Genomic DNA, 24,185 nt, shown 5'->3' on the forward strand with positions numbered 1-24,185 from the left:
GGGCGACTCCGGATCCACAGAATCTTCCATCGCATTGATTGACAGCCGCTGCGTGTCCTCGGCGCCCCTTACAACAGGCTCCAAACCGTCCCGACCACGAGGGAGTTCTGGGCGCCCAGCCTCTACAATCCCCCACAGCAAACATTCGCGACGGCGATAGGTGCTTCTGGTTTTCTCGACATCGCGACTTAGGAACTCGCGATAGACCGACGACGACGACATTGAGAGAGGACTGATAGGGAGAAATTCGACCAAAATTCCGTGGGAAGTCGCAATCGCGCGGTCGCTTCGGGCCCGGCCCTGCCCGACAGCAATCCCTCCACGCCGCAACGGGTCACTAGAAACCACGACAAAGTCGATTTCCATGGCGATTGCGCGTATAGCTGAAACTTAGGCGGAAGCCGCCGTTTATACCGCAACCATGGAACCGCGGCAGCTCCTCGCCGGGTTGACGGCCACCGCGGTGCTGCCGACCGGCACACCTCTGGTCGCTCGCAGCTGCGGCGGATTGAATCTCCCTATGGGAGGTGTCCTTTCCATGCCGAACGGCGACTTTGTCACCCTCACAGCAGCAGCCGCTTTCAAGCCCGTTTGCACACCGGTCACGCCTCCCGCGATCATTGCGAATGGCGGAGGCGGGTCTGTCTCGATCGACGACACGGTCGAGGGATCGATGCCTACCGACGATGGATGGACCTTCTCGGATTACCGAGACCCCTTTTACGCATCGACATTTCCCCAGTGCTACGCTCTGGCCGCAACTACCGTGGTCGCATACACGCTGGTCATCATGCTCTTCGCCACACCTCGGTCGTTTCTAGATGGGGGAGTCGTTGTCTTGGGCCAGAGGGGATTCACAAATAGAGGTTCCGGTCCAACCATCGGCGGGCGGCCCTGGTTACAAAAAGTTGCGGCCCTCGCAGTCGCCATATCCCTGACCATCGCCAGCGCCGCCACATTCCAGGCCGCCGAAGAACAGTACTCATACGGCGTGCAGAACGCAAGACAATTGCAAACGGACGTCCTCGGCGGCAACGAGCTCAAGATCATTCGCATCATATCGAATACCTTCCTCTGGCTTGCCCAGGCCCAGACTCTCATCCGTCTTTTCCCACGCCAACGAGAAAAGGTTATCATTAAGTGGACCGCCTTCGCCCTCATCATGTTGGACGTCATCTTCCAGTCTCTCAACAGCTTCAAATATGAGCAAGGACCGGCCCGGCCCGGCTCTTTCTCGGACGCTGTCCCGGCCCTCAGCTATCTTTTTGCCCTCTCGTTGGGTGTTCTCTACGCTGCTTGGGTGATTTATTATTCCCTTTTGAAAAAGCGATATGCCTTCTGGCACCCGCAGATGAAGAACATGCTGCTGGTGGCGGCGTTATCGCTACTTTCGATTCTGATACCTATTGTGTTTTTCATCTTGGATATCGTTCAACCCGATTTTACTGGCTGGGGCGAATACGTCCGATGGGTAGGTGCAGCCGCCGCCAGCGTCATCGTCTGGGAGTGGGTGGAAAGAATCGAGGCCCTGGAGCGAGAGGAAAAGAAGGACGGGATACTTGGGAGGGAAGTGTTCGATGGAGATGAGATGCTTGAAATGGCTCGTTCAAATAACGGGCCCAAGAGGAGGCGAAAAGAGGTCGAGGAGGCGGATAAAGAGTCCAGCTTTGACAGCGGGAGGGATGACAGCCCAGGCGCAGGGCAGGGCATGAGGTGGCCAAAGGTTACAGCGATCACAGTTAGATACCGACCACGGCCGAAGCCCAGGAGGACGGCGAACCCCCCCGAATCGCCGAATACACAGCCCTCAAACCACGACAGGATACGATTCCTACAACCTCCATTATGGCCGGCTAGGCCACCGCCGGCTGTCACGCCCATCAGCCGCACCGACACTTCCAGCGCGGCGAGCACAGTTTATGCTGTCAGGTACCACCCACTAACCGAAACGACCTCGCGCACTCCCCCTCCTCCACAGAGTAACGCGCAGCTTTCACAAAGGGACAGCGTATCATCGAGCCACGCCGGTGATGCTGATGGGGCTCCGAGCGAGGGTGGCGATGTGCCGACCCAGCCGACCCAGGCTACACCACAGGCACCATCGGCGCCATCGACAACGACAACGTCGGCCAACCGCTGGCGCTCGATAACGCAGCGAATTCCTTTCCAGAATCCAGGCAACACCGACGTGGAGCGCGCCATTCCAGCAACTCAAGACAATGTCCCGCGGCAAAATGCCAGCGGCAGCAGCAACAAATGGGACTTTCGGGGCCGCCTCGAGGACTTTGCCGCCACACAAGCAGACCGCCTGCGTGACAAATTCCGGACCACGCCGGACACCGACAGCCTGCCGGTGACCGTCATTCCAGCCCCGCCCCGACGGGGTGCTGCGCTTGCGCAGCTGCTAGAGGAGGAGGAGCTGGACACCCAGGGGGGCGCGACCAACCTTCCGGTGCACCGACAAGATAGCAATATATCGAGGGCGGTGCCGGCAGAGGAGGAGACGTCCCCTGCCACTAGGTTCGTGGCCGGGTCTACCAACGAGGGGTCGAGGGTGCAGCACCAGCAGCAGCACCAGCTCTGGCCCGGCGCCATGCGGCGCGAGTCGGAGTCGTTTTCTGCGTCTGCGCGGCCGCGGTTGTCGATCCCCCGGGCCGGCACCCCGTCCGGCCATCCAGCTTCGGCGGTTACCCCTGGTTCGGCCGTCACCCCTGGTTCAGCAGGCCCTCCGCCGCCGGGTTTTGGCCATGGGCCGGACCACGGCACGCCCCCGTCATGATTCCATGTTTCCATGGTTTTTTTTTCTTGGATCATGTGCTGTTATGTATGAGCATTTACGAGCAAGTTATGCGCCAGCGGGCCCTCTCTTGGTTATTCTGTATTTACGTTCGACGGGGCGTATCGAAGCGATATGTATGTTGGATCGAGCAAAATGGCGGGCGCAGGCCACCGGGACGATATGGTTATGGGTGTCTTTTTTGGGGGGGTGGTGCAAGGAGTTTATAGGTGGGTTGGGGATTGGGGATACCAGGATCTGGAGTTCGATTTTATGGATGGAGCAACGTTTCCAATTTTTTTGTCGATGCTCGATGTTGTAATTGAGCTGTTCTCGTTTCTATACTATATCAATGGGGACTGATGCCCTCTCTCTAGCTTGGTCTTCCTGTCTAGAACGAACTGAATCATGAAAGAGATGGTCACGGAAAGTCCGTAGGGACGCCTGCTGAATGTGAGAGACGCGATGGCGGGAGAGGAAGTCATTACCTGCCGCACCCAACCGGCCACTCTGTGCTCTTTACGCAAGGCAGTGTTGCGGTTAGCGCCAACAGCTCAGGTCCGAGCGCAGAGTTCATCCCAACTCTTACCCTTCCGCACTAGATATAGAACTTCCAAGTGGTCAGCTGTCACCCACCCCTCAAGTACCGCTACGGGTGCCGCAGCGGTTTCAACTTGGGGAGTTATGAGGTACATCACGGGTTCGAGACGTGATCTCCCCACGAAGAAAAATCCCCCGGGGTTTTCGTAGCCGCCTACCCCTCAGTTGCGTGGTAACTAGGGTTAGACGGTGAGCTTTTTGTATTTTAATCTATAAACCCGACGACCCCCTGAGCCCCTCCCTACGCTAAGTGGGAAAAAGAATCACCTCCGGAGTTTCGGCCGGAAGGCCCCGATAAAAATAACCCTACAAAAGCCCGTGTCCGTGAAGAGGTTCCGGTTCCGGTTCCGGCTCCGTCCGTCCTTCGAACTCGTTCCGTGGGACCCGGCACGCCGGGTCTGTGGCCGGGTGCAGAAATGACAGCCTACGATATGATCGCCGAGGCGGATTCCGACGATGAATGTAGGCTCTGGGTCCGAAAGCTCATCGACGCCCGAGACGACGTTGTCGCCTTCGTTGATTCCCGGCTAGACGGCCAAGGGACCGGAAAGTACCTCGGCTTCTTCAAAGGTTCCTTCAATCTCAGCTTTCACATCGGCTTTGGAGAAGGGAAGCCGAGTGTCCTCATACGTTTTGCGAAGCCCGGCCACACCTTCATGGCCTGGCGGGACGAAAAAGTCACGAATGAGGTACGGGTGATTGAGTACCTCCGGGAACATACCACTATTCCTTTACCTCATGTGCGATGCTGGGGTCTGACAGATGAAAGCCCGGCTCAACTGGGACCCTTCATCATCATGGATTTCATCGAAGGCGTTCGGCTATCCACCTTTCTCAAGGAACCCTCTGAGGACGATCAGGCAGATCTCATTCTGAATCCAGCCATCGAGGAGGCAACACTGGACACGATCTACGACCAGCTTGCCGATTATATACTTCAAATCTCTCAACTCGAGTTCTCATCCATCGGTGCCATTTCGAAGGATGCCCGCTCCGGCACTTGGTCCGTCACCGGAAGGCCGCTCACCTTCAACATGAACGAGCTCGCCACCAACACCGGATACCCAGCGGACCAATTCCCCAACGCCCCCTTCACCCGCGCAAGCGACTACTTCCACGCCCTCGCCGACCACCACACCCTCCACCTCCGCACCCAACGAAACCTCTCCGCATCCAACGACGAACCCGACGCCCGCCGCCGATTCATCGCCCGCCACCAATTCCGACAGCTCATCCCCAAGCACTGCACCACCACCGACGAAGGTGGCCCCTTCAAACTCTTCTGCGACGACCTCCAACCCGCCAACATGCTCCTCAACCCCACCACCCTCCGCATCACAGCGCTCCTCGACTTCGAGTTCACCAACAGCGCGCCGGCGCAGTTCGCGCACGACCCGCCCTGGTGGCTGCTGCTGCGCGGGCCGGACATGTGGCTGGATAACCATGGTAGTTTGGACATGTTTCTGGAGCGGTACGTGCCGCGGATGGAGCAGTTCTTAAAGGCGCTGGAGCGGGTTGAGGCTAAGGGGGAGGGTGGTGGTGGGGGTGAGGTGGGGAGGGATGGGTCTGTTGTTATGGCTATGGGGGGTGGGGGTGATTGTGGGAGGAGGCTGTCTGCGCGGATGAGGGAGTCGTGGGAGACAGGGCAGTTTTGGTTTGATTATGCGGCGAGGACGAGCTTGGATATTGATGACATCTACTGGGCGGCTCTGCACGATAATGAGGTTGATGGGGATGGCATTGATGGGTTGGATGCGGCTACGCGGGCGGAGATGGAGGAGCTGGTGAAGTTGAAGATGGAACAGCGGCGGGCGTATAATGAGGCGTATGACATCCGCTTTCCGGATGATGAGTCTGAGTGAATCAGAGAGGGTTTCTTGGTACTACGGGTAGTCTGGATAGACGTGGGCAACGGTTAATTACGTGGCGATGGGGTTGGTCCAGCACAGCGTTGGTATAGTATCAACCCAGCTTTGCCGAAACTCCCTGGAATTATATCAGTCAATAGCATTTGTAAACCATGAAACGGTCATGTTCCACCTCGGTTATTCCTGCTCTCTTTTTCCCTGTCGATGAGCGATGAGCCCCTATTAATAGAGAAAGGCAAAACCATCATCATCTGCCACCCCGATCCGCGCGTCCCAGGACATCCGCAGACGATCCCATCCCGCAGATCCGGCCCAGTACCCAGCACCCAGCACCTCCAGACACCAACAACTAACAAACCACAGTCGTCACCAGCGACGATCGGCTCGGGAGTTTGGTTGGTTCGAGTTTCACCTTGTCGCGCGCTCGACGGCGCCAAGTTCGGCCAAGAAGAGGCCAAGAGGGCCAAGAGGGCCAAGATAACCAAGATGCCAACCATCAACACCAAGCAATGCCTCTCCCCCCCCCCTGGGTTGCCGATCGCCCAGCAAAAACACGGCAGACGGCCGGCTCTGCCTCCCACGCCAAGTCGCCGCAAGAAGAGCTTGGCGGTGCCTCGTGAGACGGAGCTTGTTGGAGCAAGTCTCCAGTCTCTCTCTATCCGTAGTCGCGGCCCCCTTTCGGCTGATCATGCCTGTTGAGGCGACTTTTTTGTTTGTTTTGTCGCAGTTCTTATCTCTGCTCCCCCCAGCCCAAGGGGCTGAGTGAGTGTTTGCGCCTTGTCAGAGAGGGCTGATAACGTTCAGTGACGTGGGCGTATGTACTTTGTACTCTGTGGTTCTTGGCTGGGCTGGGCCAGTGAGCGCGGATTGTCCAGCGCCGTGTTTTACCTTTGGGGTGTGTACATGAGCCATTCGGTGGATGGGAATGTGATTCTCAGGGCGATACGTTTGTTTCGATTCGTTGCTGATACACGCCCATGTCGAGAGTGGCTCCGTGGCGGGAGTGTGCCGTTAAGAATGCGCCATCTCGCTCGCTCATTACACGCCGATGATCCCTTCTTGGGCTCATTTTCTGTCTTGTCTTGTCTTTCCTTGGTGGCTCTGGCAGCGCCAATTAGTGTCTTCTTTTGTATCGGCGGGTTCTTTTCTCTTCTCTTCGGTTTATATACGTCTTCTCTCTCTTTTTTTGTTAGAGATTTGCATCATCCCATTTCCGCCCCCATCCCCATCCTCCCTCCTAGTACCCCCTGAACAAATACGTCTGTCCAAGTAACGCAGCAGCTTGCTGGCTTCCGAGCGCCGCGCCAACCGCCACCATGCCGAACCTCGATGTCAGCGAACTGAACATCGTGCTGAGCGTCCTTGGTAAGGAGATATACCCGTACTGAGGGGGGCAAGTTAGGCTGACGCACGTACATACAAGGCGCCTTCATCCTCCTCTATGGCATCATCTCAATCCTGATCAAGGCCCGATGGTTGCTGGGCGAAGCTCGTGAGCACACCCAGGTTTCTCCATCAGGTGCAGCGTTCAGTCTGTCTAACCGTCTCCAGTCCCTGCTGTCTTCATCGGCGTTGTCCTCGGGCCCATTGCCGCCAAGTTTCTCGACAGCTCACGATGGGCTTCGGCAGCCGACGGCCAAACATCCGCCATCACGCTCGGCATGGCCAGGGTGGTGATTGGTGTGCAGCTGGTCATCGCGGGCTTCCAACTGCCGGCCAAGTACCAACAGCTGCGGTGGAAGGAGATGGCGTTGTGCCTGCTGCCCATCATGACCATCATGTGGCTGTGCACCACGCTCTGCATGCTGGCCACTGTGCCCAAGATCACCCTCCTCGCCGCGCTGGTTATCGGTTCGTGCGTGACCTGCACCGATCCGATTCTCTCGCAGGCCATCGCCAAGGGACCCTTTGCCGACAAGTTTGTCAGTCGCCATCTGCGCGAGATCATCTCGTCCGAGGCCGGCGCCAACGACGGCTTCGGCTTCCCCTTCCTCATGCTTGCCGTTTACCTGATCCGCCATGCCGACATCCCGGGCGCCGGAGCCGCCCACGGCGAGGAGGCTGAGCTTGTGGAACGTGGGCTCCAGCTGGTGGCCCGCTCGGGAGACGTTGGACGGCTCGGTGGCGGCGTCGGGGTTGCGATGCAGAACTGGTTCGTCGAGACGTGGCTGTACATCGTCTTGATGTCGGTGGTTATTGGTGCGCTGGTCGGCGGTGTCAGCATGTTCGCCCTGAGGTTTGCGCTTCGCAAGTACGTCAACCATCCACACCAACCATGCCCTGCCTTTCCATGCCCTGATTTGGTGCCTGTAAAGACCACAACTGACCGGCTATTCTGATCTAGGAAGTGGGTTGACTCGGAGAGCTACCTTCTGTACCCTACTGCCATCGGCGTGAGCATCCCCATCTCGTACACGGATTCCGTATGTGCATACCTGGACGTTGATCTAACTTGACACCGTTACCAGCTCTGGCTTGTTGGCGTCTGTGGCATGCTCGGTACCGACGACCTGCTCGCTTGCTTCGTGGCCGGCAACGTCATGAACTGGGACGGCGAATACCTCCGCGAGACCGAAGACCGGCATGACGAGGTCAACTCGTGCATGGACGTTCTCCTCAACTTTGGCGGCTTCATGTACATCGGTACCATCATCCCGTGGAGCGAGTTCAACCAGCCCGACACGACCGGCATCACGTACGGGAGACTTATCGGCCTTGGCGTGCTTGTCATGTTGTTCCGGCGCATCCCGGCCATCTTGATGAGCTACAAGTTCATGCCGGCGGTCTGCAAGGACTACAAGGAGGCCCTGTTCATGGGCTATTTTGGCCCGATCGGCATCGGCGCCGTGTTCTACGTGGAACACGCGCGCCATCTCTTCCCGGAGCTAGGCGAAGGTGATGCCGAGGAGACGGATCTGGTCCGGGCCATGGTGCCAATCGTGTACTGGCTGGTGCTCTTTTCCATCGTCGTACACGGCCTCTCAATTCCGGCGCTGAATCTGATCTACCGCTTCTGCGGCGTCAAGCCAATCCAGGAGGACGCCGTCGAGCTCCGGCGCATGTCCATGCGTGTAGCCACTCCCGTCAACGCCACCGTAGGCGATAGCGACACCTTCATCGCCTACAACCGCTTCTCGCGGCCCGTCTTCAACCAGGCGGACCTGCCTCGGGTAAACGGGGTCGGTGGAGGGGATGATGACTCGATCGCAGAGGAGAAGACGCGCATCCAAAGGCGGTACTCTCGCCAGGTTCGGGTTGTTTGACGGGGGGTTGTTCGTTGTGGTTTGCACGTGTCGCCACCGTCCCGGTCTGGACTGGGAGCGGGAGGTGCCACAGAAATAGACATATATATTAATACTCACCCTGGTCCATCATTCATTTTCTTGTTCGCAGCACGCCTTTTTCGTGGGGGTTAATCGGTCATCAGTCATCGTTTCACGAGCACAATGCAGAAGTTGCGTGTTTGGAACAACCTAGCTCGAGCCTGGAATGTTCTATTGGATCAATTTTAGGTAAACAATAAGGGAGAACCTGGAAGTGGAAGGAAAGGAGGGGATGGAGACCGAGGGGTTGCGGCTGTGGAAGCGGAAGTTGCCTAAGATGGAAGCTGCGATCAGAAGCACGAGGAAAATCCCTCAGCAAACTCGCTCCCCAGGTCGCCCCTTCCATGTCATCACCACCAATCAGCAAAATCCATGAGCAAAAGAAGTTGGCGAGTTTGTGCGTGAGAGCGATAAAGGACCGACATGCATGGCGAGGCCTCCCGTCCCTTTACCAGACACCCGGTAACGAGCTGCATTCCACAACCGACTGGTCATCTACCTAGGTACACAGGAATCCACCGTTCAGCTACCTAGGTATTATATATGCACCCAGATGGATGTGCATACATACCTAGATACAATGGAACACACCACATCCTCGGCATCGCCCAGAATACTGTAACCCAACGACCACCCACCAGAATCCGCGGTCAATTGTATCGATACCATTGTCAGTCTCGGAGCTCCTCCGCTTCTGCTGGCCGTCATGTGGAAACCAGAGCTTAACTACATCACCCTGCATTGTAAGATACCGTCGAGTTCGTCCTGGGCAGCATGCATACGTATTGTATTGGCCATGTGAATGGATGGACGACTAACATGGGTTGCGCACTTACCACGCATAGATGCATGGATCATCTTTGCCGGCCTCCTCGCCCTGGTGGTCCTCTATCCTTACGGCAATATCTCTGCTATGGACGCCTGGTTCTTTGGCGCCAGTGCATCCACCGAGTCGGGCCTCAACACGTTCGTCAAGCAGCCAGAACACCCCTCTCAGCTGCACCCTAACACGTGTGCAGTGTCGACATAAAGGATCTGAAAACTTATCAGCAAGTGTACACCTACGTGATTCCCATCATCACCAACCTCGGCTTTATCAACATCATCGTCATCACTGTTCGCCTCCGTTGGTTTGAGAAGCGCTTCAAAGCAGTTGGTGAGTCTCCTCCTTCCCATGGAGTTGGCTATGTCAAGTGGCACCTAACATAATCCTCTCCACAGCAGCGTCATCCTCCAAGCTGAGTGGACGCTCAGAAGACATTGAGGTCCAAATTCAGGCGGCAGAACCGGAGAGGCCCAAGGAACAAAGTTTCAATACCGAACCGTGAGTCCCGAAGAGAAGACCTATTAGGCAGAGTTAGATAGTGACTAGGTGGCTGTTTTCTCCTTCCTCTCTCTAGGGCCGAACAAAACCCAACACACGAAAAGCCCAAGGCAGATGAGCCCACAGAAACTGCCTCCTCGGGGCCCCAAGGGCCCCGCGTCACCTTCGGGCAAGACGTAAAGGAGCCTCGCGTGGATTCGACCTTGTATATTCCACCGCCGAGAGAGCGGGATGACGGTACCGAAGCCTACTTAGCGTGGCGCAATCGACGGATAGCTGACTGGAACCGTGCAGGGCATTCTTTTGTTGAAAGGAACCACGTTGCAGATGACGGGGAAGACGGTAACGAGGCTGGCTCCGTCCATGAGTTTTACAAGACTCGACTGCTGCTAACATGTCCTTGCCAGATGAGGATGCCATCAAACCAGTCGTGCCCGGAGGTGTTTCGAGAAGACGAGGATATCAGCACGAGGACGAGCCCAGCATGTCGCGCAGCAGGACCGTGGAACAGGCTGTCACCTCCCTCTTCGTCCTCGGTAAAACCGTGACGGCGTCTTCAAGGCAGTCAGCGCCGACTCTGGTTCAACCTGCCGAAATGCCGTATCTTTCCAAACAGGCAACGCTTGGAAGAAACTCCAGCTTCCACAGACTGACCGCACAAGATCGGGAGCGGCTTGGCGGCATCGAGTATCGAGCCTTGAAATTACTACAGAAGATTGTCACTGGTACCACGTCGACATAACCCCCTAGACTCACAAAAAGAAAACTGACGCACCGTGTAGGCTATTTTGTTGGCATCAACCTCTTCGGGGTGATTTGCTTGCTACCGTGGATACATAACGCACCGGCGAAATACACTGACTGGCTGGAAGAGTGCGCGCAGGACAAGACTTGGTGGTAAGCTGCACACATCAGTTCCAACACCATGTTCTGATGCTTACTTATTTGCCCAAGGGCCTTTTACTTGGCCCAGACCATGGTGAACAACCTCGGTTTCACCCTAACCCCTGACTCGATGATCACATTCAGAGACGCCACCTGGGTCATGCTGGTCACCAGTTTCCTCGCCTACGGGGGAGAGACCTTCTATCCGGTCTTCATGCGCCTCATTATCTGGATCATGTCCAAGCTTGTGCCGAAGCAGTCGTCCCTAAAAGAACCCCTCGAGTTTCTCCTAAACCACCCGCGGCGGTGCTCCATGCTCCTTTTCCCCAGCCGGCCGACCTGGATCCTCTTCGGCATCTTGTTCGCCATGAACTTCGTCGACGTGCTCCTGATTATCGTTTCGGATCTCGACAACCCCGCCGTCAACGTGCTGCCGATGGGCCCGCGCATCCTGGCCGCACTGTTCCAGGCGGCCTCGGCTCGGCACACCGGCACGGCCGCCTTTAACCTCGCTGAGGTCAACCCGGGCGTGCAATTTACCTTGGTGGTGATGATGTACATTGCCATCTTCCCGATTGCTATCAGCATCCGGGCGTCGAACACGTACGAAGAAAGGTCGCTGGGCATTTACGAGCAGGAAGTGGCACTAGACGAGTCGAACGGCAAGTCGTATGTCATGATGCACATTCGGAACCAACTCAGTTTCGACTTGTGGTACATCTTCCTCGGCACCTTCTGGATCTGCTTCGCCGAGGCTCCCAGGATCATGGACAACAACGATCCTGTAAGTGACAAGCCCAGGCAGGCCCGACAAGCTGCATTGTGTTGTTGTTTGCAGCGTGCAAAAGACGGCGAAGCTGACCAGCATAATTAACTACCATTACCAGGCCTTTTCGGTCTTCTCCATCATGTTCGAGGTCGTCTCGGCATAGTACGCACCCACCCACCCCCAAACCATACCTCCTTATCAGGAGTTTGAGCAGCACTAACCACCACCCGACCCACAGCGCCAACGTCGGCCTCTCTCTCGGTCACCCTACCGTGTCGACGTCCCTCAGCGGGAAGTTCACAACCGCTAGCAAAGTCGCCATCTGCGCCATGATGATCCGCGGTCGTCACCGCGGCCTTCCCTATGCCGTCGACCGCGCCGTGCTCCTACCGGGTGAGCCCGAGTACCGGGGTTTCGCCGGCCACGATGACGGTCCGGCGCAGCGGAATGGGGGTACGTTGCCGCGGGGACGGCGGTCTGCCAGTCGGGAGCTGTCGCGAGGCGAATAACTAGGTAAGGTAGGTACATGTACATGTATGGCCGGGGGGTGGTTATGTGATCTGTCTCTTCTCGCATGGCTCTCTACGGCCCTGTTTTGCCCGCCTATCGGGGCGCTTCCACTTCCAGTCGCCCGTTCTGGGCCGAAGCGATTCGGAGGGCGGCCAAACGAGTCATTTCTGTGTACATATATTCATCGAGGCAGTTGAACCCCCCCGGCCAATGTGATCCCAATACGAATACCAATCCCAATATCTCAGAACGAAACGTTGCAGTTCTCTGCAGCTAGGTACACAATACGAAGTGTTTCTACAAGTACCGTAGTTACAACTGTGTGGTGTGGACGTCCCAAGGAGAGAAAAATATCGTACCGTACATCTGTATTCGTGATATTCGTATTTCGTATGTCGCCGTATTTACGCTTCTTGGTTGAGAACGGGCGGACATGGCGAACCCCTTTTCAAATGCTACCCCAAAACCTTAGCACGTCTTGGCTGCAAGATCAGGGTCCAACTGAAATCCAGATGTGGAGAATTCGACGCGGTTGCAGCGCGCCGATCATTTCTCGAAGGATTGCACAGATCTGGTTGGATCATTACCTGGGTCTTCGTACCTAACCGAATTGTGTACTTTCATGCTCGGACTTGGAGTCCTTACCGTGTATTACAGGCACGGGCTGATGAGGAGAGAAGGGCCTGCCGGCATGGGGATTGCCAATTAGTTTGGTTGGTTTAGTTCTCCCATAACGTTCATGTTTTGTCACCGTTTGTAGAGCCAATGGTGAGGTCCCCTCGGGCTGTCCGATGTCTCTCCAGTATTTCGTTGCCTGTAATATGAGGTAAGCATGTTACCGAGGGTAATACCACACAACATGTTGCTTGGCAAAAGTGGATTAACTTTTAGGGAATGAAGAGAGAAGAGTTCGTTTCTGCTTCCACATCGCGACTCCTGCAGCTGACACGTACTGTCTTTTCCTTCCCTCACACCTCTTCTTTTCCCGAAACTGCACTATTGCGACGGGGCAGCATTACCCGAGCAATTGATACGATTAAATACGACAGGGCGTCTCAATTGCGATTCCGATACGCGAAACCCCAAGATCTGCACTTCACCTCCGCCAGGGGCACGGCGTCTCCCGCATTTTTAAATCTCGAATCCAAACACACAAAGAAGAAGTGACAATGGCGGGCGGCTCCGAGCCTTTCCCGCCGCTTAGCATGGCGGCCAATCGCCAATTCCAATCCACGACGGCAGACAGTAATGCGCCTCGCCGCCGGAGAAAGTCTAGCATCCTCGGGAGCGAGTTGCGACTCGGCGACACGGGCGCCCCTTCAATAGCAACCGGCATTGCTCATCTCAGCGGCAAGGTATGTCCTCATGGGGGGAAAAAAGGCAGTTTTAAGGCCTTGTCACGCTGACGGTAGCAGGAGCCAGCACTAAGCCCCGCGACACCCTCCAAGCGCTTCTCCAAGCGTCGGAAAGCCCGATCCGCCTTGCGCCGCGCGAAAAGCATCGCTGTCAAGCACACCTGGGTCCTGCCGCTAGTCATCCTGTTCGCCTTCCTGCTGCTATACGTCGTCAACCCGACCGAGAGCAACCCGATCCACCATTTCATATTCCTGTCATACAGATTGCCCGTGTCCAGTCCCGACAAGCTCCCGCAATATGGCAAGGGCCTCTGGGACATCGCCTTCGTCTCCTTCTACACCGTCGTCCTCTCCTTCACCCGCGAATTCATCATGCAAGAGATCCTGCGTCCCTTGGCCCGCTACGCCGGGCTCAATTCCCGCGGAAAGCAGGCCCGCTTCATGGAGCAGATGTACACGGCCCTCTACTTTGGCATCCTGGGACCCACTGGCATGTACGTCATGAGCCGCACTCCGGTGTGGTACTTCAACACCCGCGGCATGTACGAGAACTTCCCGCACCAGACCCACGACGCCGTCTTCAAGTTCTACTACCTCTTCCAGGCCGCTTACTGGGCCCAGCAGGCCATCGTGCTGCTGTTGGGCATGGAGAAGCCGCGCAAGGACTTTAAGGAGCTGGTCGGCCACCACATTGTCAGCCTGGCTTTGATCGGCCTGAGCTACCGCTTCCACTTCACCTACATGGGGCTGGCCGTGTACATCACTCACGACATTTCCGACTTCTTCCTTGCCGTATGTGTTGCCCCTCACCGTCTTCCCCCTTATCTACGTAACTAACCTTTCCCACCTGTTCAGACCTCCAAAACCCTCAACTACCTCGACCACTGGCTGACGGGACCCTACTACTTTACCTTCATGTGCGTGTGGATCTACCTGCGCCACTACCTCAACCTGCGCATCCTCTTCAGCCTCTTCACCGAGTTCAAAACCGTCGGGCCCTACGGAGTCAACTGGGAGACCCAGCAGTACAAGGGCACCCTGTCCTTCGTCATCACCCTCGGTCTACTCAGCTCGCTGCAGGCCCTCAACCTGTTCTGGCTCTTCTTCATCCTGCGCATCGCCTACCGCTTCGCCGTCCACAACGTCGCCAAGGACGACCGCAGCGACGCCGAGGAGTCGGAGCTGGAGGAGGCTGCTGTTGCCCCGCAGGTGAACGGCAAGGCCGCCGCCGTGGCGAACGGGACCGCCAAGAGTTACGCTGCTACCGCTGCCGTGGATGCCGCCACGAACGGCGCGGTGAAGAAGCGCAAGTAAAAGGACGTACGCTTTGGGCGTCGTCTTCCTTCTTGTGTACAAATTTGTTTGGATTGGATGGGAGACTGTATATGGAGAAGAATGACGGCATATCTTTCGCTTATTACGCATTCCTGGCTGCTCTAGGGGGGGATAGACAGGCGGGTCATTGGATAGGTGTCGAGGCGTTGTTTTGAGGGGACGGGTACTTCTGGTTGAGCATTGTCAATAATGGACTTGGGGGTGGTGTTGTTCAAGGCGTCGTCGTTCGCTAGAAAAAAAAATGGCCGGGGGTACCATACACTCGCTTATCGGTTTGGGTATAAAGAGGGGGTTTGGGCTACGATGTGGAAGACGACCATTATGGGAAGGCAGACTTCAGGGCAAAGGGGGGAATCGTCGGGTCGGCCCCGGTGAAGACGGGCTCAGAGAGCGAGCGAAACATCAAAAGGACACAACTGCATCCACCCAGGAAACGACACAACCTTGTCTGGCCGACGCAGAGGAACCACCAGAGGCCCTCAGACCAACAACACCTAAAATGCAACATACCAAGACAGGGCAGGGCAGGACAGGGCAGGTCCCAGGCAAGGACGACCATGTTTACACGCGCACACGCCCAGCAACGGCTGGCTGCGACCCATTTCACGGACACACATCATATATACGGTTTGACTGATCTGTACGACTTTGGACTCTTCTCCTTTTTTGAATAGTACACAACGTTTTGAATAGTAGTTTTAATACAACGACTGATGCACATACTGGCACGCACATACTGGCACACACATACGTCATTCGCAACCGTCGCTCGACAGCGCACCAGAGATCTATCTTTTCGATGAGCCCTTGGGTCGTCGTCATCACCCTATCTTACCCCGTCATCCCTGAGCCCGGCTCAACGCCGCTGTGCGACGGGTACATCACCATGGTGGGAAGGTGATGTAATCGTCACAGGATCAAACCACCATATATCGGAATGCTCGTGCTAGCGAGTGAATATCTTGCCATCTTGCCTTACAGTGAGTGGTGGATGGTGTCTAGCAAGGGTCGCCTACTGGCAGATCTTGCAATATGGCATGGGGATAAAGACTGTTGAAACCAGATGCATAAAAATCATAGCCGTCATCAGGAACCACGTTCCTTTAGCACAGAAACCGACGCCCTACACAGTAGAAGGAAGAAAGTGATGGGGGGATCTACCCCACCGTTTTGTCTTACATAGTCCTCCCCTAGAACTACCACATGGGATGATAGAATGAATGTAGGACGGCGAGAAGTCAAGCAAGGCAAAGAGGTAGGGTATTTTAAGCGTCCAAACACGCCCGCGCCACACTCCCGGGAGGATTCTCAAGATTAATTAAATCAGGATTATCATTTTTTTTTGTATATCCCATCTCACCTCGTGCTCCCGTTGAAAGGGGCCGAGGGCAACACAAAAGCAACCCAAAAACAGCAGCCAACACCATGGACTTGCACCCCCATTGCACCCCATGATGACCGCGGCCGGCCTTGGCCGTACCGCCCCCTATTTGCACCATCCCCAACCAACCCCGTCCCGGTCCCTGTACCGTCCCTGTCCAAAGCCTATTCCATCCTGTCCTATCCTATGCCACCCCGTCCCACTCCCTCCCTCCTACCAAGCAAACCCACAACCTCCTAAACTCTGAAACCCCATAAACCGCATCAAAAACGCCGCCCATGCTTTGGGAATCATGGTCATATCATATCTCATTAACATGCAAACTGGCGCTTGCATGCATGCAACAAAATGTCTTGCCAGCGCAGAAGGAATAAAAAAAAGCAATCAAAAACAAGAAAGCGGGCTGGTATATAACAACACACACAGAAGGAGGAGGGTCGAATTATTAGGTTATGCTTCGCAAAACGCCTCTTGTTTGTCTGAACAGCCCAGTTCAAAATTGGGTCGGATTGAATTCGAGTCGTGATTCATCGGGCGACCGTGATCGCGTTGATCATTATTGCTGCCATTCGTGATCTTTGTGGGCGGGATTAAAGTGGAGGCTTTGCCTCGCTGGATTGTTGTTGCCGGAATTAATGACATCAATTGTTGGTGGGGGGTTTGGTAAGGGCAATCATGCCAGTGAGCGGAGGGCAGGGCCAGGTCAAGCCAGGGCTTGATGTGGCTGGCCCATCTCTATGATGGCTGGTTTAGATATTAAGTAGTTTCGACACCGGGTTCAGCTCGAAGCTAGCTCAGGGAGATCTGGATGCGTCTGTCGAACGGCCTGCGGAGGACTCTGAGGGGAACGAGTAGAGAAGCGGTCGGGGCCCGTCATCCGGCTTTCCGGAATGGCCCTCGTTACCGTCCGAGCCATCGTCTTGTAGTGTGCCGTCCGACCCACTCGAGGAGGTGCTGCTCATGCGCGACGAAATGGAGGCGGTTTCATGCGCGTCAGCAGCCGTGGCTGCAGGACTATGAGGAGCGGTTGGTAGGATGGTAGACGAGAGCATGCTGTTGTAGCCGTCGTCGCCGATGTTCGCTTGGCTCAAAAGCTTCTTGGCCTTCCGAGTGGCATCGCGTGCGTGCTCGGCGGCTTTTTCAGCTCGGCAGTGCTTCTCCCACATGGCGGAGTAGCGGCCATTGAGCGCCAGGAGCTCTTGGTGAGTGCCCCTCTCTGCTACAGTACCGGCATGAAGGACAATGATTTGGTCGGCGTGGGTGATGGTCGACAACCGATGACTGGCGGTGGTTAGTTGGGAGATATTGTTAGACTGAGGAAGTGAGTACTTACGCAATGATCAAGAGTGTGCGATCTTGACCGAACTTGCCGCTGATCAGCTTGGACTGGATCTTTTGCTCGGTTTCTCCATCAAGTGCCGAAGTCGCTTCGTCTAACATAATGATCTTGGGGTTTTTCAGGATCGTCCGCGCAATTGCCACACGTTGCTTCTCGCCACCGCTCAGGCGGAGACCCCGCTCGCCCACCTTCGTCAAGTAGCCATCGGGGAAGCTCATAATACGGTCGTGGATGGCAGCAGCTCGGCAGGCGTCAAAGACGTCCTCGTCAGTCGCGTTCGGGTTGGCGTACTTCAGGTTGTACATGAGCGTCTCGTTGAACAGGATGGTATCCTGCGGTACAACACCGATGAAACGGCGCACCGAGTCGATCGATACGTCCTTGACGTCATGGCCATCAATCTCGATGCTTCCTTCGCGGCAGTTGTAGTACCGGAACATGAGGCGGAAGACAGTCGACTTGCCTCCGCCAGACTCGCCCACGAATGCGGTCGTGGTGCCCGGCTTGCACTCGAAGGATAGGTCCTGTAGGGCCGTCCTGCGCTTGTCGTAAGAAAAGCCGACACCATTCCACTTGATGTGTCCGGTGCATTCCCGGAGCGGTTCCACGTTAGGCTTGTCCACGACAGTCGGCTGGATCTTGAAAAGCTCGAGCAGTCTCTCGCCCGAGATCATGGCCGACTGTACGGTCCGGTAAAAGGTGCCGAAGAAGTTGAGGGGACCCTGCAGCTGATTGAGATAGGTGACAAGCAGGACAAAATCGCCAACGGTCCTGTCGCCGCGCGACACCTGGTAACCGCACGTTAGTAGGGCGACGAGCAGGCCGCACATGAACACGACCGACTGGCACATGTTCATGTGGTTGATGCCGTATGTAACCTGGGCCTCGGCCTCCTGGAACTTCTTGACGGCATCGCCGTAGCGGTCAAATTCTCTCCTCTCGGCGTTGAAGTACTTGACCGTCTCGTACGACATGATGGAGTCGTTCTTGACGGCTTCCTCCTCGCGGTCGGCGTTGACCATGTCGCGACGCTGGTCAGACCTAGTGGCAGCCATGCGGATGGTCAAGTAAAGGTAGTAAAAGGTGATGATGGAGACGAAGAGGGCGTACAAGGACCCGAAGCGGATGTAAAAGTAGATGATGGCAACCAAAAGGTCTACCAGCATCGGGACCACCTGGAACGTAACCTGTTCGAGGAACTGGTTGATGGAAGCGCCCTTGTTGAGTGCCGAAAGCACCTCACCAGTGCGCTTGCCCAGATGGAAGTCGAGCGAGAGCGAGTGCACGTGTTCGAAGGCGGCCGTGGTCAAGGCGCGGTATGTGTGCTGGGATACGGGGACCCATAGGATCGAGCGGACTGATCCCAACAGACCCGACGGCCCTTGGAGCAGCTTGTACAGGATCAGGAGCCCGAGTTCTATCCACACCTTGTCGACATTCTTCTCGAAAGTGTCGGTTACAATGCCGAGCTGCGCGGGCACCAGAATGTTGACGACGCGCTGCAGGATGACCAGGATGAAGCACAGCACAACCACAATCTTGAGCCTGGCCGACCTGCTGGGCCACAAGTAGGGGAAGAAGACTGAGTATCCGCGGCAGTATTCGAACCACGACTTGTGGGGAAGCTTATCGGGTCTGTAGAAAGCGGCCCCTTGGTCTTGTTGTTGGCAGCCCTGGTCGGTGGGGTTGTCCGAGTTGCGGCGGGTATTCCCAATGGTGCTGCCATAGTGGGTGCGCCGCGTCGCATGTCCATTGGCGTGGCCGTGATAGTCTCCATTGCCGTTGAGCAGTGGGCTCACTTCATCCGTATCTGATCCCTGCGCCTCCTCGTCATGGAGCCGTCGCTCCTCCAACCGCCTCTTAGTAACGGCCACGTACAGGCTGACGAGGGCGACGAGGAGACAAAGACGAAACCCCGCAATACCGAGGTCGATGGTGTCCCATGGTCCAGGGCTGCTGTCCAGGCCGGCGGAGAGGTAGCCGAGGTAGCCGCTGCCCGCCAAGGCGAGGATCGAGGCAACCAAGATGACAACTTCGCCCACCAGACCGAGGGTCCAGACAATAAAGTGAACAACGATGGGACTTTGCCGCCATTCGAGGAGGGTGATGAGAACATAGAGATAGAGAAACGCGGAGCCGACAACGTAAACCTGTATGCTTTGTCAGCTTCGGCACGTCGGTGAAAGCGGGCGAGCCTGCGCGCATAGCGGGGCAAAACTCACAATTCTTTCGTCGCCACACCACCACACATTGGTGAGCGCCGCGTGTTTGCTCGAATTGCCCGAGCTCATGGCATGGGCGGCGATTGCGGCGCCATTGGCGACGAACGACATCACAAGGGCACCTGTCAGGTACAGGAAGGCGCACCAGGCAAAGCCACCGCTGCCACGAGCATCGTCGTTCGTCTCGAGTACTTCCTCCTCCCGTTTCTTCTTCGTGATTGGTAAGGGTTTCCCGCCGGGGCCCCTGACGGTGGGTGCAGCCAGCTGCTCCTCTGTCTTTGACGTGACGACGGTGTGAACACCGGCCGAGATGATGAAGGTCAGGAGCAGGATAACCGGATATAGCAACTGGGCCGTTCGCAGGACCGACTGCGGGGTGTTGGAGACCGGCTCCGGACCGCCGTTGTCGAGTAGCGGATCCATGCTAGGCCTGCGAGCGAGACCCAAAGTTAGAGGAGGAAACGGTGGGTGAGGCAGGAGGAGGCAGACGTGGTAGAGGACGACGAGGAGGAGAGAGGGAGAAGAGGGGGCCAGGGGAAGAAACGAGGGTTATTGCAGGCAGTACAACATGCTTGCTGGCCAGCGGAGTTAGAGGCGAAGGGGAGGGGGGTGACGCGACAGCGAGAGACGGTGGTGGAAGGTGAAAGAGTGGGCAGCAAGGCGGTGGTGGTATTAAGACATACGGGTTTCCAGGTCAGCGGAAGTCGAGGGAGGTCGTTCTCTTAGAATGAGGCGAAGCGGTACCGGCGGCTCATGGCCCTTGCGGGTTGTGGCGGCAAATGGAGGGGTTCGAGGGGCTGTTCATTGTGTGTTTACCCATGGTCAGCAATGGTGAATTCCATGGAACGGCGGCACACAAGGGGTGAATGGCGCAGTCGTGCTCGTTTGAGGCGGCATGTGGTGGGGAAGGGCGATGTGCAGCTGACGAAGTTGGTGTGGCTTTCGCCACTGAAGCGGGTCCTGAGGCCGAGATCACGGAGATCACGAACCCGACTAACTATCGCCGGGCGGCATGACTGGCAGATGACATGATTGACTAACCTGGGGGGGATGTGCAAGCCTTCCCAAGATCTACAGGGTATCTTTGCCTGTGGCTGCCTTCTTCTCTCTCTTCTTTTTTGGGGGTGTCAACCTCGGTCGGGATGGTCTTTCGGTGTGACCTCTCTTTCGAAAGGCAAGGCCGATCTCAACCGATGGAACGGAGGAGCGAGACACAGGACCCGGGATCAGCAGACGAATTGAACCTTTCGAGCCCAGGAAGAAGGTGGAAAAAATAAAACGAGCGTGGTGGGACGAGTGTTCGCTGATGCTTTGAGAAAAGTCGAGATCCAAAAGGACCGGCAGACGGGGACTTCCAGGTATTAGTTGACTCGAAGTCAGTCCCGCATGGCCTCCCCGGGGCTGTGGTAGGTGAAGTCGGTAAAAAGGTACTGTGTTGCCGGCTGCTTCGCTAGAACAGCACCCCGGGCGCAGGGTTCAACAGGCATGCAGGGGTACCCTGTTTGGATGGGATGTCAGGTTGCCAGCCAACCAGACGGGGGCAGGCACGCGGGTCTTCAGTGCGGTGGGGTGGGGGAGTGGAGGAAGGGGGGGTCCAGGCCTGCGGCTTCCCAGAGTGCAGAAGTCGCAGATGGTTGGCTGGAGGTGACACAAAGCCCGCAGTCGCAACCGTGTACCACTGGTAGGTACATGTCGCAACTTCCGCTCTTGACCTTGGAATATGGACCTCGTACTTTCCATTTTTCTGGAACCCAAATTTGAGACGAACCAAGGTAAGGTACGTTTCTGCATACCGAAACTGCCGCGAATGACGGGGGCCTAGGCGTTCCCCTCTCCAATTTACTAGCAGCGTTCAATCATGCCCTAGCAAATACCCTGGGCAGCGACATGCGCCGGGTCGAGACAGGATTCTGAGACCGAGCGAAGACAGAACCAGATGAGCCAGGCCAGGCCACAGACCACAGACATACACAAACTACAGACAAATACAAACCGCACAACACAGATCACACACACACCATAGATCACACATCACAGATCACACACCACCACACCATACACCACACACCACACACCACACACCGTAATGAAAGGTACATTAGTTAACTTAGTTAACTACCTTAGCCCCCCCCCCCTCTCCCTCCTCGTCCTTCCCCCCCGCCTCTCTCCAGCCCAACCCCCCAACCCCCGGCAAAGTTGGGACCGCTAGGACGCGGGGACCGCTCTCCCACGCTCGCCCTAGGATCACCGCCTTACTCATGCTTTGAGACGGCGAAGTGCGGGAGCCGGGCCGGTCGCTGGGGCGAGGATCTTGAGACGTGGACCGGCGGGTTGGCAGACACGCAGGGTCTGGAACGCTGCCATCCGATCAGGTGAGCTCGGGCGGGATGCCGATGACCTGGTACATATCTCGGGCCCGGGCGCCGAACAAGTTTTCTCCCATCCTCTTGTAGGAGGAATACGTATGTGTATGCATGTACCTGCGAACACTCACATCCATCCATGCAATGGCATGTCTCTCGTCCTCTCGGCTTGCCCGCGACACCAAGCACAAGCGCAAACGCAAGCACGCCGCCCTGCGCGGTATGTATTCCGTACATACATTGACTCCAGTTTGCTGCTGTCTTGGGACAGCCACCGACCCGGCGGAATGGACTGCGGCGCGCCAGGTTGGCGATCACTGGGCAATGAGCGACGGAGAGGCAAGGGCAGGCTGTCCCAGAGCAACATGGCCGGGCCAGCGTGTAGCGTGTGCTGAGGAGCTACTTGCTGACGCCGGGCATGCTGGGCTCCATCGCAAGGTGCTAGCGCTACCTGACCTCGCTGAGCGACAGCGAGGCCAAACAATGCCTGACCAAACGGCTCAGCTCGAAATTAGCCCCGGCTCATCCCTTTGGATGACGGGCTCTCACCGCCTTGCACGGTCAAGAAGTGATTGCAGCCAAGCTGCATGCATGCATGCTGCGTGCGTGCACATTTCTCCACGACCCTCGACGTGCTGGCGTACCCGTAGGCACGTCGGTTGTGGATCTGAGGTCAGTGGTGCGTCCAGCGTCCAGGGGTGCTCGAGGGACCCTGGGCACGGAGTCACGGGAGTGGTCGGCTTGTCGGGGGCAGGCTGCACTAGCGTCTTCGGTAACGGGACAGCGCCGTTGGCAGCTGCCAGTGGTTGGTGTTGATTTGTCCTCCACACACCTTCGCTCTCCCTCCGCTTACACCAAAGCGAGCAGCCGGATGGGCTAAAGGTGGCGGCGACGGCGGCGGCGGCGGCAGCGGCAGCAGCTCATCAAGCCCAGTGCTCTGGCATGGCACGCGGATCTCCACTCACGACTAGGGAGCCATACATAGATGTCGGGCAGCACGTCTCTCTCTCCAGTGGAGCGGAAAAATTACCCGCTGCAAGCCCGGCCTAGCCAAACATAATCGCTGAAAAAAAAACTCGGGCAGGCCGGGGAGGGGCGTGCAAGATTCATCACGTCGAGGGTGTGAGCCGTGGCATGACACGGGTAGGTCGCCTGAAGGAGGAAAAGAAAAAAGGAAGTCGAAACCGGAGAGGGCCCGTTCGGCGCGAGAAGAACCTGGAAGCCGTAATCTGCTTTTGGGCAGCGTCCGTCTTCACCGCGGACCGCGGGAGCCTCGGGTGTCTCGAGTCCGGCCGAGTCCTGCATTGTCTGACAGACAGGCTCACCACGACCTGGAGAAAAGGACCGACCTCTGCAGAAGCGGCAAGCGAGTTGATCGATGGCTGTCCATGACTGACATGAACTGCCGTCTCGGGGGAAGGGCGTCACACAAACCGTCCCTTTCCCCCCTGCCCTGCCTGAGACGACGCAGATATTTCCAGACTTGCAACGCACGGGGCCCGATTTGACGGCAATCCTTTCAATTTAATCTGTTCCGGCGGAGTGCCGGGAGAACGACTTACATACTCGTCCAAACAAAGTCGAGATGACATGTTCCATGGCCCGGGGGGTAGACGAGACATGGACCAAGAAGTCCCGGGGAACGGTCAAGCGCAACATTCTTCATGCGGCCAGATCCGGTAGCCAGCCAGGGATGGGAATGTCCTGCTCCGGAGTCTTCCTCTTTCAGGTCTGAGACGAAATCTTCTACCTTTTCCGGTAGGGTAATCCAATCTCCATCACCGGCGGCACAAGCCGATCCCTCCTTGGCGTCAACTTGGAGCTCACCCTTCCCACTGGCAAAACCCAAAACCGCTCGGTTCGCGTCATCAAGGCCCGCCTCCCGTGGCGGATCCCGTCCCGCCTCTTAAAAAAAACCCTCGTCTCCAGTGCCCGGGCCTCGGGATGCAATGCCACGACAACTCATCCTTCCCTCCCTTGTCTTTTCTTTTCTCTTCCCTGTCCTCCCTTTGCCCTCCCTTCCTTAGACTTGGGCTCACCGACACAACGATAATGCAGGACAGATGCAGCTAATTCGACCGGTCAGGGAGTGGAGTCACATCTTCCCGGGCAGGACCCCGAACCGCACTCAAAGA

At 56.7% G+C, this 24,185-nt stretch overlaps 8 protein-coding genes across 8 annotated transcripts; 7 read left to right on the plus strand and 1 right to left on the minus strand.

Moving 5' to 3' along the window:
• Positions 1–228: 228 nt before the first annotated feature.
• Positions 229–3,212, plus strand: F5144DRAFT_179907 (PalH/RIM21-domain-containing protein). The gene has a single exon (XM_066782710.1). It carries the CDS (start codon positions 422–424, stop codon positions 2,777–2,779), a length of 2,358 nt encoding a protein of 785 aa, XP_066644732.1. The 5' UTR covers positions 229–421; the 3' UTR covers positions 2,780–3,212.
• A 580-nt stretch (positions 3,213–3,792) lies between these two features.
• Positions 3,793–5,238, plus strand: F5144DRAFT_488055 (uncharacterized protein; the record flags this gene model as incomplete). Its single annotated transcript, XM_066785638.1, has 1 exon — positions 3,793–5,238. The coding sequence occupies one exon, from the start codon at positions 3,793–3,795 to the stop codon at positions 5,236–5,238; it is 1,446 nt and encodes a 481-aa protein (XP_066644733.1).
• Positions 5,239–5,949: 711 nt separating this feature from the next.
• On the plus strand, positions 5,950–6,524 carry F5144DRAFT_567504 (uncharacterized protein). Its single transcript, XM_066788597.1, has one exon. It carries the CDS (start codon positions 6,293–6,295, stop codon positions 6,515–6,517), a length of 225 nt encoding a protein of 74 aa, XP_066644734.1. The 5' UTR covers positions 5,950–6,292; the 3' UTR covers positions 6,518–6,524.
• On the plus strand, positions 6,253–8,852 carry F5144DRAFT_179977 (Cation/H+ exchanger). Its single transcript, XM_066782711.1, has 5 exons — positions 6,253–6,609; positions 6,668–6,736; positions 6,796–7,495; positions 7,589–7,637; positions 7,713–8,852. The coding sequence occupies exons 1-5, from the start codon at positions 6,561–6,563 to the stop codon at positions 8,505–8,507; spliced, it is 1,662 nt and encodes a 553-aa protein (XP_066644735.1). The 5' UTR covers positions 6,253–6,560; the 3' UTR covers positions 8,508–8,852.
• Positions 8,853–9,273: 421 nt separating this feature from the next.
• Positions 9,274–12,054, plus strand: F5144DRAFT_591610 (cation transport protein-domain-containing protein; the record flags this gene model as incomplete). The annotated part of the gene is made up of 10 exons (XM_066790292.1): positions 9,274–9,310; positions 9,413–9,533; positions 9,587–9,723; positions 9,792–9,891; positions 9,968–10,233; positions 10,269–10,616; positions 10,764–10,788; positions 10,846–11,560; positions 11,664–11,707; positions 11,784–12,054. 10 exons carry the CDS (start codon positions 9,274–9,276, stop codon positions 12,052–12,054), a joined length of 2,064 nt encoding a protein of 687 aa, XP_066644736.1.
• Positions 12,055–13,224: 1,170 nt separating this feature from the next.
• On the plus strand, positions 13,225–14,982 carry F5144DRAFT_645623 (TLC domain-containing protein; the record flags this gene model as incomplete). Its single annotated transcript, XM_066792877.1, has 3 exons — positions 13,225–13,410; positions 13,468–14,202; positions 14,266–14,982. 3 exons carry the CDS (start codon positions 13,225–13,227, stop codon positions 14,722–14,724), a joined length of 1,380 nt encoding a protein of 459 aa, XP_066644737.1. The 3' UTR covers positions 14,725–14,982.
• A 1,664-nt stretch (positions 14,983–16,646) lies between these two features.
• F5144DRAFT_180490 (uncharacterized protein) lies at positions 16,647–20,275 on the minus strand. The gene is made up of 3 exons (XM_066782712.1): positions 19,688–20,275; positions 17,460–19,615; positions 16,647–17,407 (listed from the first exon to the last, which is right to left on the minus strand). The coding sequence occupies exons 1-3, from the start codon at positions 20,108–20,110 to the stop codon at positions 16,921–16,923; spliced, it is 3,066 nt and encodes a 1,021-aa protein (XP_066644738.1). The 5' UTR covers positions 20,111–20,275; the 3' UTR covers positions 16,647–16,920.
• Positions 20,276–21,835: 1,560 nt separating this feature from the next.
• Positions 21,836–22,971, plus strand: F5144DRAFT_180562 (uncharacterized protein). The gene has a single exon (XM_066782713.1). It carries the CDS (start codon positions 22,162–22,164, stop codon positions 22,864–22,866), a length of 705 nt encoding a protein of 234 aa, XP_066644739.1. The 5' UTR covers positions 21,836–22,161; the 3' UTR covers positions 22,867–22,971.
• The last annotated feature ends 1,214 nt before the right edge of the window (positions 22,972–24,185 follow it).

This window comes from Chaetomium tenue (assembly GCF_020726465.1).
Source record: "Chaetomium tenue strain MPI-SDFR-AT-0079 chromosome Unknown F5144scaffold_3, whole genome shotgun sequence".
Taxonomy (NCBI): Eukaryota; Fungi; Ascomycota; class Sordariomycetes; order Sordariales; family Chaetomiaceae; genus Chaetomium; species Chaetomium tenue.

What these genes read in the sequence shown, in the direction of transcription:
- F5144DRAFT_180562 (XM_066782713.1), top strand. Translation starts at nt 22,162, where the DNA reads ATGTACCTGCGAACACTCACATCCATCCATGCAATGGCATGTCTCTCG.
- F5144DRAFT_180490 (XM_066782712.1), bottom strand. Translation starts at nt 20,110, where the DNA reads ATGGATCCGCTACTCGACAACGGCGGTCCGGAGCCGGTCTCCAACACC. An exon ending in GGTGTGGCGACGAAAGAATT is followed by an intron (nt 19,616 to 19,687) that starts GTGAGTTTTGCC and finishes CAAAGCATACAG; the next exon opens with GTTTACGTTGTCGGCTCCGC. An exon ending in CGCACACTCTTGATCATTGC is followed by an intron (nt 17,408 to 17,459) that starts GTAAGTACTCAC and finishes AACCACCGCCAG; the next exon opens with TCATCGGTTGTCGACCATCA.
- F5144DRAFT_179907 (XM_066782710.1), top strand. Translation starts at nt 422, where the DNA reads ATGGAACCGCGGCAGCTCCTCGCCGGGTTGACGGCCACCGCGGTGCTG.
- F5144DRAFT_179977 (XM_066782711.1), top strand. Translation starts at nt 6,561, where the DNA reads ATGCCGAACCTCGATGTCAGCGAACTGAACATCGTGCTGAGCGTCCTT. An exon ending in CATCGTGCTGAGCGTCCTTG is followed by an intron (nt 6,610 to 6,667) that starts GTAAGGAGATAT and finishes CGTACATACAAG; the next exon opens with GCGCCTTCATCCTCCTCTAT. An exon ending in TGTACCCTACTGCCATCGGC is followed by an intron (nt 7,638 to 7,712) that starts GTGAGCATCCCC and finishes CACCGTTACCAG; the next exon opens with CTCTGGCTTGTTGGCGTCTG.
- F5144DRAFT_567504 (XM_066788597.1), top strand. Translation starts at nt 6,293, where the DNA reads ATGATCCCTTCTTGGGCTCATTTTCTGTCTTGTCTTGTCTTTCCTTGG.